General features: G+C 70.0%; 1 protein-coding gene across 1 annotated transcript; it reads right to left on the minus strand.

Moving 5' to 3' along the window:
• Positions 1-1,263: 1,263 nt before the first annotated feature.
• Positions 1,264-7,950, minus strand: ATRAID (all-trans retinoic acid induced differentiation factor). The gene is made up of 7 exons (XM_030554352.1): positions 7,817-7,950; positions 4,865-5,425; positions 3,812-3,883; positions 2,831-2,902; positions 2,388-2,509; positions 1,861-1,961; positions 1,264-1,455 (listed from the first exon to the last, which is right to left on the minus strand). Exons 1-7 carry the CDS (start codon positions 7,948-7,950, stop codon positions 1,351-1,353), a joined length of 1,167 nt encoding a protein of 388 aa, XP_030410212.1. The 3' UTR covers positions 1,264-1,350.
• Positions 7,951-10,994: the final 3,044 nt, after the last annotated feature.

The following is a 10,994-nucleotide window of genomic DNA, read 5'->3' on the forward strand; positions in this document are numbered from 1 at the left end:
TCTATTGCAGGGGTCACCAACCCACCATGCATTGGATGAGCCTTACCCTGGGCAAACCCCCAGGGGCGGTGCCAGACTCTTCCCTCTGGGGGGGCTGAGGTGGGCTAGATAGAAAATTGGAGGGGTGCACCCCCCATGAGGCCCTGCCCCCTCTGTGACTCCACCCACTGCTCCTCCCCCAGCAAATGCAAGCCCCGCCTCCTCATCTCCCCCTGCGGCCCCACCCCCCTTGGCCAGGTCAGAGGCAGAGCCGGGCAGTGCAGGGGGCTGCTCTTCTGGCTGGAGCCATGGTACCGGTGGCCTTGTGCTCCCCCTTCTCCTCCTGCTGTTGGTTGTGCCTGAGGCCCTGGGGCTGTAGATGCTCCTCATCTTCCCGCTGCCCTTCAACTGCTTGCAGCCCGTAAGAGCCGCCCGGGTTGGGAGCCTGGTTCCAGGGCTGGCAAAGCCCTTGGGGAGCAGCGACTGCAGGGGGCTGCAGGGAGCCGCAGAGCCTCCAGATGCCCCAGGCGATGTCCTGTGTGTTGAGTCCCAGATCTCATGCTTCAGGGATTCAGCTGGTCTCCTGCAGGCATCAGGAAAGACAGAGCCCTCCCCTGGTGTATTCTGGGCATTATTTCTCCAGTGTCAGCGACTGGCCATGCCTGGAGATGGGCCCCCACCAGGCTGGCTCAACAAATTGTCCTTCACAGATGCTTGGCTGGTGCATCTTGCTCACACGAGCAGGGTCAAAATGCCCATTTTGGGGGTCAGGAAGGAATTTTACTGTGGAGACTTTTTTCCCCACCTATCAGACCCCACCCCCCATGATCTCCATGTCACCTGCAGCTGGGGCTGACCCTCCACCCCCAAGCCCCATGTCACCCACAGCTGGGTGCAGTGTAGGGCTCCTCCCAGACACTGTCCAAAGCCTGTAGGCCCGTGACTTTGGGGAGGTGGGGAAGGTGGTCAGACCCAGAAGCCTCCACTCCATGGGGGACCTTGAAGGCCAGCGCCCACGTCCTGCTCCGAGAAGATCTGTGCTCAGGGAGGGGGCTGCTACCCCAGCCACAGGCTCCGCGCAAAGCTTGCTGCAGGAGACACCATGAGGGGGCAGGGCAGAGAGATTGGGGCAGCTGAGCCTGGGGTGGGGCTAGGTGGGGTGCTCCGGGAATGACTTTGCCTGGGGCTGAGGAGCCGGGTCTCCCCCATGGCAGAGAACGGGGGGTGCTGAAGGCAGCTGGACCGTCCCAGGACGCTGAAGGTGACGCTATGGAGCCAGATGGCACCACGGCGAGCTCAGTGGCTGGGCAGAAGCCCCCGTGCAGGTCCTCCAGCCCGGACTCCGTCCTTTCCCTGTCCTGCAGGAGGGGCTCAGGAGGCCTTGGCTTTCCGGCGCTGGCTGCCCCAGGCCAGCAGGGACAGGGTGGTCGTCACGGCTCCCAGGGTCCCATAGAAGAGCAGTAGGGGAAAGGTGCCCTGCAAAGTAAAGCCGGTGGGTGAGAAGTGCTGGGGGGAGGGGAGTGTCTGCTCCCCCTCCCCCCGGGGCCTCGTGCTGCTACCCCCAGCTCAGCACGTATCTCCGGCCCTGCGGGCTGGCCCAGAGGAGATTCCAGTCCTGGCTCGAGCTGCAGCAGCTCCTGGCCGCAGCCAAGCGAGCAGCCATCGCCCGCAGCCGGCTGGATCCCCTGCAGCCTCCCAGCCACCACACCCTGAGGCCAGAGCTCCTGCAGCAGCCACCGTGCCCTGGGCCCCCTACTGCTGGAGAGACCAGATGCTACAGGGAAGAGTCCGGACGACCCCTGTACTGCACCCCCCTCCACCCACGACGCAGAGACGGGCACCGGCCCCGCCCAACACACGGCCCGGGCCCCCGCCCCTCACCTCACGCAGACACTTGTAGCCATGGTAGCGCCCGGAGCACACGCACTGGACGAGCCCGGGGCCGTCAGGGCTGCACTGGGAGTTCTCTGGGCACAGCCAGGCTGAGCAGAACCAGATAGGAGACGAGGTTGGAACCAGGGCTGGGCCAAGGCCCCCACGCCGCAGCAGGGAGCAACATGCAGACGGGGTGGGGAAAGCCCAGCTCCCGGGCAGGGTGGCCAGGGCAGCCCTTGCAGTAGTCCCTGCCTCAGCGAGGTTCAGGGAACTGAGGGGTGAGAGAACAGGCCCAGCCTGGTGGGGGAGGGCAGAGCCGGGCATAGGCCGGGCGGTGGGGGCTGTATTTCTGTTGCAGGTGGTGGCGGGGGAGCCCTGCTCTGGACACCTGCCTGGGACACCCTGCCCCTAGTGCCTCCCACTTCAGCTGCCATGGGCTCTTTCCAGCCTGGGGCCTCAGGGGAGCTGTTCTGGGGGCCCTCCCCACCCCATCCCGGGCCCCCCAGTACTGAGCCCCTCTCCCCACACTGTACCAAGCTCCCCCGAGCTGTTGCAGAGGTTCCTCTGTCCCTGGCAGGTACGGCTGTCCCCATGGGTGGTGTTGAGGTCCCAGGCCATGCTCCCTCCAGGGCACTCCAGGGCACGCGGCAGGGATCTGGACAAGAGAGAGTCAGAGGTGGGGGTCAGAACACCCTGCAGGGCAGGGCAGCTCTGAGCAGTGGGAGGGGCTCAGGGCGGATCCCTATTGCCCCACACTGGAGACCCCACCGGCTTCCCAGGAGCCAGCAGCTAAGCTCCATACGGAGCCGCAGGTGTGTGTGTGTGGGGAGAGTCAGCCTCTCCGGGGCCCCTGAGCCCCTTCTGCCCCACTCTCCCCATTGAGCCCCTGTCCCTGCCCCACTTTTCTCCCCAGCAGGACAGCACTGGTGCCCTCCCTGCCCCCAGGGCTGCAGGTCCCACCCAGCCCGGCACTCACATGCTCTGCAGCCTGGTGAAGCCCTGGAAGGAGGTGTTGGGGATGTTCTCCAAGGGGTTCTCAGTCAGGTCACTGCAAACAGACGGATCCCACATTAACACTCCATTCTCAGGGCTGCCCAGCACCCTGGGAGAACAGGGCGCACCCAGGCCTTCCCCCAGCCCAGGCCAAGTGCTCTCCCTGGGCTGAGGTTGCCTCCCTTCCTCTTCCCTCCCCAAGCAGGGACTCAGAAGACCTGGCCCTGTCCCTACCCTGTTCAGAGACCTTGGGCGAGTCTCTGCCCCACCTGGGTCTGTCCTGTCTCCCCTCCCACCCAGCCTGGTCCAGTCAGACTGGGACCGTCCATCCCAGAGAGAATAGTGCCCAGCATGATGGGACCCTCTAGGTCAAAGGGTGAGGCTGTAGCAAGGGCTGGGCAAGCAGGTGCACCAGGCCACCCCCCCACTCCTGGGGAGGATCCCCCAGCATTCCCCTGCCCTCACTCCTGCAGGGGGAAGGAATGAGGAGGGGGTTGCACTGCAGGGACATGCCATGGTTAACTGGGGGGGAGGTAGCGTAACCCCTCCCCGCCCCCCGAAGGCGCCAGCCCAGGGCAGCTCCCACACGGATAGGCATATGGACTTCAGAGCAGCCAGCTGGGCAGGAGGGAGGGGATGCTGAAGCGGGGGTCAGACACCAAGCTATTCCCCCAGCAGAGGGGGGCCTGGCTGGGAGCTTCGCTGCTCCCTGGCAGGTACTGTTCCAGGGAGCTCAGGACAAGCTCAGGTTTGTGCTGAGAGGGGAAGGTCTAGCGCCCCCCTGACCCTTCGCCAGCAGCCTGGGGGAGATGGGGAATTCAGCAGGCGCCGAGCCAGAGGAGCACAGGAGGTCTGGGGCTTGCACCCAGCCTGTCCCCAGCAAGGAGCTCCCTCCCCACCCCTCGCTCTAGAGCTTGAATTCCCAGGCCTCCCTACAGGCCCCGCACGGGGTGGCTGGACTCACATGACAACAGCAGTGCTGGCATCTGGGAACCCAGCACAGAGGGACACCAGGGAGCAGTTGCCCAGATCCAGCCTGGGGAGAGCAGAACAGTCAGAGGCACTGGGAGCCCCAAAACACCTCCCGACATGTTATCCCCCTTCCCCACCCCTTCCTTCTCCCACCTGCCCTGCACGTCTCCATCCACCTCCACCCCCTCTTCCTTCTCCATGCACCCCAAGGCCTCCATCCCCCCCGCACACGACTCCATACACCCCTCACCCTTCTCCATACACCCCTGCCCCCTTCCTTCTCCATGCACCCCGAGGCCTCCATCCCCCCTGCACACGACTCCATACACCCCTGCCCCCTTCCTTCTCCATGCACCCCGAGGCCTCCATCCCCCCTGCACACGACTCCATACACCCCTGCCCCCTTCCTTCTCCATGCACCCCGAGGCCTCCATCCCCCCTGCACACGACTCCATACACCCCTGCCCCCCTTCCTTCTCCATGCACCCCGAGGCCTCCACCCCCCCCCATCCATAGCCTTGTCCTAGGCAGGCACAAGGCTGGGGGCTCTGAGCTGAGTTCCTGTGGCCATGCTGGGCAGGGCTGGCCCCATGGAGGGTTCTGCTGCCTCTCTCACTCAGGAGTAGGGGACTCCTACTGGCAACAGCGGATTCCAGGTTCTTCCCACCAGCACTTGGTGCTTCCGAGATGCACAGATCCAGGTGGTGTCACCTCGGGGGGGGCTGCTCCCTGCCCCCCAGGAACTCAGCAGGTGGGGTGAGGCACCCCCCTGCCCAAGTCTGTGCCTCTCCTACCTATCTCACAACCAGCTGCCCCCTGGGCCTGGCAGCAGAGACCCACTAGGACCCTGGCGCTGCCAATGCCAGCAGGTAACCTCTGGGGGCATCCAGGCTGCCCCAGGGCTGGGCTCACGTTGGTCTCGCTGGCTTGGGGGCTGAGCGTGCCCAGGGCCGGCTGCCTGGCCAGGCACAGGGCAGTGCCCAGCACCAAGCAGACAGGCAGTGGGGGAGGGATGGGGTGGGCCTGGCCCCGCTCGCTCACTCACCCCACGATGATGCCTAGCTCCAGCTCCAGCTCCGGCTCCCTGCTGAGGCAGCAGCGCCCCTGCAGCTCCAAGGCCGGGCGCGCCGCGCAGTAACCGGCCACGCTGGAGCCGTTCCGCACCGGGCCCGGGCAGACGCTGCAGAGCTGGGGGGAGACAGGAGGAGTCAGGGGAGGAGCAGGCCCCCAAACTGCACCCACCCCCCGTGGTGCCTGGCCCCGCTCCGGGACCCAGCCTGGGGCCTGCAGGGCTGATCCCAGCCCGCGTCTGTCTGAGCTCAGCCCGGCCCCACCACCACCGGACCGGACCGCGCCAGCCCCCCGCCGGCAGCGTCCGGACAGGGACCCGGCACCACCGGACCGGACCGCGCCACGCCCCCCCCCCGGCAGTGTCCGGACAGGGACCCGGCACCACCGGACCGCACGGCGCCAGCCCCCCCCGGCAGCGTCCGGACAGGGACCCGGCACCACCGGACCGAACCGCGCCAGCCCCCCCCCCGGCAGTGTCCGGACAGGGACCCGGCACCACCGGACCGGACTGCGCCAGCCCACCCCCCGGCAGTGTCTGGACAGGGACCCGGCACCACCGGACCGGACCGCGCCAGCCCCCCCCGGCAGCGTCCGGACAGGGACCCGGCACCACCGGACCGGACCGCGCCAGCCCCCCGGCAGCGTCCGGACAGGGACCCGGCACCACCGGACCGGACCGCGCCAGCCCCCCCCCCCCCGGCAGTGTCTGGACAGGGACCCGGCACCACCGGACCGCACCGCGCCAGCCCCCCCCGGCAGCGTCCGGACAGGGACCCGGCACCACCGGACCGGACCGCGCCAGCCCCCCCCCCCCGGCAGTGTCCGGACAGGGACCCAGCACCACCGGACCGCACCGCGCCAGCCCCCCCGGCAGCGTCCGGACAGGGACCCGCACCACCGGACCGGACCGCGCCAGCCCCCCCCCCCGGCAGCGTCCGGACAGGGACCCGGCACCACCGGACCGGACCGCGCCAGCCCCCCCCCGGCAGTGTCCGGACAGGGACCCGGCACCACCGGACCGGACCGCGCCAGCCCCCCCCGGCAGTGTCCGGACAGGGACCCGGCACCACCGGACCGGACCGCGCCAGCCCCCCCCGGCAGTGTCCGGACAGGGACCCGGCACCACCGGACCGGACCGGACCGCGCCAGCCCCCCCCCCCCGGCAGCGTCCGGACAGGGACCCGGCACCACCGGACCGGACCGCGCCAGCCCCCTCCCCCGGCAGTGTCCGGACAGGGACCCGGCACCACCGGACCGGACCGCGCCAGCACCCCCCCCCCGGCAGTGTCCGGACAGGGACCCGGCACCACCGGACCGGACCGCGCCAGCCCCTCCCCCCCCCCGGCAGTGTCCGGACAGGGACCCGGCACCACCGGACCGGACCGCGCCAGCCCCCCCCCCCGGCAGCGTCCGGACAGGGACCCGGCACCACCGGACCGGACCGCGCCAGCCCCCCCCCGGCAGTGTCCGGACAGGGACCCGGCACCACCGGACCGGACCGCGCCAGCCCCCCCCGGCAGTGTCCGGACAGGGACCCGGCACCACCGGAACGGACCGCGCCAGCCCCCTCCCCCGGCAGCGTCCGGACAGGGACCCGGCACCACCGGACCGGACCGCGCCAGCCCCCCCCGGCAGTGTCCGGACAGGGACCCCGCACCACCTGACCGGACCGCGCCACCCCCCCCCCCGGCAGTGTCCGGACAGGGACCCGGCACCACCGGACCGGACCGCGCCAGCCCCCCCCCCCGGCAGTGTCCGGACAGGGACCCGGCACCACCGGACCGGACTGCGCCAGCCCCCCCCCGGCAGTGTCTGGACAGGGACCCGGCAACCACCGGACCGGACCGCGCCAGCCCCCCCCGGCAGTGTCCGGACAGGGACCCGGCACCACCGGACCGGACCGCGCCAGCCCCCCGGCAGCGTCCGGACAGGGACCCGGCACCACCGGACCGAACCGCGCCAGCCCCCCCCCCCCGGCAGTGTCTGGACAGGGACCCGGCACCACCGGACCGCACCGCGCCAGCCCCCCCCCCGGCAGCGTCCGGACAGGGACCCGGCACCACCGGACCGGACCGCGCCAGCCCCCCCCGGCAGTGTCCGGACAGGGACCCGGCACCACCGGACCGGACCGCGCCAGCCCCCCCCCCCGGCAGTGTCCGGACAGGGACCCGGCACCACCGGACCGGACCGCGCCAGCCCCCCCCGGCAGTGTCCGGACAGGGACCCGGCACCACCGGACCGGACCGCGCCAGCCCCCCCCCCGGCAGTGTCCGGACAGGGACCCGGCACCACCGGACCGGACCGCGCCAGCCCCCCCCCCCCGGCAGTGTCCGGCCAGGGACCCGGCACCACCGGACCAGCACCGCGCCAGCCCCCCCCGGCAGCGTCCGGACAGGGACCCGGCACCACCGGACCGGACCGCGCCAGCCCCCCCCCCCGGCAGTGTCCGGACAGGGACCCGGCACCACCGGACCGCACCGCGCCAGCCCCCCCCCGGCAGCGTCCGGACAGGGACCCGGCACCACCGGACCGGACCGCGCCAGCCCCCCCCGGCAGCGTCCGGACAGGGACCCGGCACCACCGGACCGGACCGCGCCAGCCCCCCCCCCCCGGCAGTGTCCGGACAGGGACCCGGCACCACCGGACCGGACCACGCCAGCCCCCCCCTCCCCCCCGGCAGTGTCCGGACAGGGACCCGGCACCACCGGACCGGACCGCGCCAGCCCCCCCCCCCCGGCAGCGTCCGGACAGGGACCCGGCACCACCGGACCGGACCGCGCCAGCGCCCCCCGGCAGTGTCCGGACAGGGACCCGGCACCACCGGACCGGACCGCGCCAGCCCCCCCCCCCCGGCAGCGTCCGGACAGGGACCCGGCACCACCGGACCGGACCGCGCCAGCCCCCCCCCCGGCCCGGCCCCTCTCACCGCGCTCCGCCCCGCCGCGCCGCCCCGCCCGGCCGCCAGCCCGAGCAGCAGCCGCAGGACCCAGGCGCAGGCTCCGGACCCCCCCCACCGGCCGCCCCATCTCCCGTTCGGCAGCCCCACGTGACGCGGGTCATGCGACGTAGGCCGCCGCGCAAGCGTCACATGATCGCAACCGACAGGTCACGTGACACCTCCCTCCGGGCCCCAACAAGCCGGCACCGCCCCCGCCGCCCTGCTGAAGGCTCCGCCTGGGGGCGGGGTCTCGACACGTCACGTCACGTCACGTCACCCTGCCGCAGCCGCGGGACCCCGGGGATGGGACCCGGTTCACCCCCCCGCACCCCCAGAGCCCCTCCCCCAGCGACCCCCACTCAGAGCCCCTCCCCCAGTGACCCCCGCAACCCCAGAGCCCCTCCCCAGTGACCCCTACTCTGAGCCCCTCCCCCAGTGACCCCCGCACCCCCAGAGCCCCTCCCCAGTGACCCCCGCACCCCCAGAGCCCCTCCCCAGTGACACCCCGCAACCCCAGAGCCCCTCCCCCAGCGACCCCCACTCAGAGCCCCTCCCCCAGTGACCCCCGCACCCCCAGAGCCCCTCCCCAGTGACCCCCACTCAGAGCCCCTCCCCAGTGACACCCCGCAACCCCAGAGCCCCTCCCCAGCGACTCCCCCTCAGAGCCCCTCCCCCAGTGACCCCCACTCAGAGCCCCTCCCCAGTGACACCCCGCAACCCCAGAGCCCCTCCCCAGCGACTCCCCCTCAGAGCCCCTCCCCCAGTGACCCCCACTCAGAGCCCCTCCCCAGTGACCCCCCGCAACCCCAGCCCATCCCCAGCGACCCCCCCTCAGAGCCCCTCCCCCAGTTACCCCCTGCACCCCCAGAGCCCCTCCCCAGTGACCCCCACTCTGAGCCCCTCCCCCAGTGACCCCCCTGCACTCCCAGAGCCCCTCCCCAGCAACCCCTACTCAGAGCCCCTCCCCCAGTGACCCCCCTGCACCCCCAGAGCCCCTCCCCAGCTACCCCCTCGCAACCCCAGCCCCTCCCCAGCAACCCCTACTCAGAGCCCCTCCCCCAGTGACACCCTGCACCCCCAGAGCCCCTCCCCAGCGACCCCCCCTCAGAGCCCCTCCCCCAGTGACCCCCTGCACCCCCAGAGCCCCTCCCCAGCAACCCCTACTCAGAGCCCCTCCCCCAGTGACCCCCCTGCACCCCCAGAGCCCCTCCCCAGTGACCCCCACTCTGAGCCCCTCCCCCAGTGACCCCCCTGCACTCCCAGAGCCCCTCCCCAGCAACCCCTACTCAGAGCCCCTCCCCCAGTGACACCCTGCACCCCCACAGCCCCTCCCCAGCCACCCCCTCGCAACCCCAGCCCCTCCCCCAGTGACACCCTGCACCCCCAGAGTCCCTCCCCGGCAACCCCTACTCAGAGCCCCTCCCCCAGTGACCCCCACTCAGAGCCCCTCCCCAGTGACCCCCCGCACCACCAGAGCCCCTCCCCAGCGACCCCCCCTCAGAGCCCCTCCCCCAGTGACCCCCTGCACCCCCAGAGCCCCTCCCTGGCAACCCCTACTCAGAGCCCCTCCCCCAGTGACCCCCACTCAGAGCCCCTCCCCAGTGACCCCCCGCAACCCCAGCCCATCCCCAGTGACCCCCCCTCAGAGCCCCTCCCCCAGTGACCCCCTGCACCCCCAGAGCCCCTCCCCAGCAACCCCTACTCTGAGCCCCTCCCCCAGTGACCCCCCCTGCACCCCCAGAGCCCCTCCCTGGCAACCCCTACTCAGAGCCCCTCCCCCAGTGACCCCCATTCAGAGCCCCTACCCAGTGACCCCCCGCAACCCCAGAGCCCCTCCCCAACAACCCCTACTCAGAGCCCCTCCCCCAGTGACCCCCCTGCACCCCCAGAGCCCCTCCCCAGCGACCCCCACTCAGAGCCCCTCCCCCAGTGACTCCCTTGCAACCCCAGCCCCTCCCCAGCGACCCCCACTCAGAGCCCCTCCCCCAGTGACCCCCCTGCACCCCCAACCCCTCCCCAGCCACCCCTACTCAGGGCCCCTCCCCCAGTGACCCCCTGCACCCCCAACCCCTCCCCAGCAACCCCCACTCAGAGCCCCTCCCTGTAACCTCCTGAGCCTCCCACCCCTGCCCTCCCCCTGTGAGTCCCCTGCCCAGAGCCCTGCCCTCCCAAGCATGAACCTGCGAGCCCCTCCCTTCACATGCGACCCCCCCCGCCCAGAGCCCTGTTCCCCTCACTGTGACCGCCCCCAGAACCCCTCCCTCCCCATGTGATCCCCGTGACAGTCTATATCATTATCTTCACTTTTACAAGACTGTGATAAACTTATGTGACGAAGTGGGAATGTTCTTAATGTTTTCTCTGAATACTGTGTTGGTGCCTCAGTGTCCCCATGGCAGTTCCTAAGTATCTGGCAGAGCCAAGGGCCAGTGCACCTAAATGCCTGACACTCTGTCTCCTAGCAACTGATGGCCTGGGCCCCTCCTCTGCAAAGGTGCCAGCTGAAGGTGTTGGAGACAAAGAGATCAGGTGACCTCCTGGCCCTGGAAAGGAGCTGAGCAGAGAGGAGGGGCTGGTTAGTCGGGAGCTGGCTGGGGACGAGGAGTGAATTGCAGACGTGGGGGTCTGGCTCACTGCCCCCCAGAATGGACCCGGCCGAGGGGTCCGGTTCGCTGTACCCACAAGCTCTGTTTTAGACCCTGTTCCTGTCATCGAATAAACCTCTGTGTTACTGGCTGGCTGAGAGTCACGTCTGACTGCAAAGTGGGGGTGCAGGACCCGGTGGCTTCCCCAGGACCCCGCCTGGGCTGACTCGCTGTGGGAAGCGCACGGAGGGGCAGAGGATGCTGAATGCTCCAAGGAGAGACCCAGGAGGTGAAGCTGTGTGAGCTTCTTGCCCTGAACAAGTCTGCTCCAAGGCAGAGGAGGCTCCCCAAAGTCCTGCCTGGCTTGGTGGGGAGCAGTTCCAGAGCGTCGCCTGGGGACTCCAGGACAACTTAATACAAAATACACCTTGTGAGATATTGTTAGGAACCTCATAATCTGCTGAACAATATTGTCCCGGTAAAATGTATATATCCACATTGTATGTAACGGGTACAAACGTCTCCTGTATCATGCTGATGTAACATTCTGCAGAGTTAGAATGGCAGCCCAGACTAGACAA

The sequence above is a fragment of the Gopherus evgoodei genome, chromosome 3 (assembly GCF_007399415.2).
Source record: "Gopherus evgoodei ecotype Sinaloan lineage chromosome 3, rGopEvg1_v1.p, whole genome shotgun sequence".
Lineage (NCBI taxonomy): Eukaryota > Metazoa > Chordata > Testudines > Testudinidae > Gopherus > Gopherus evgoodei.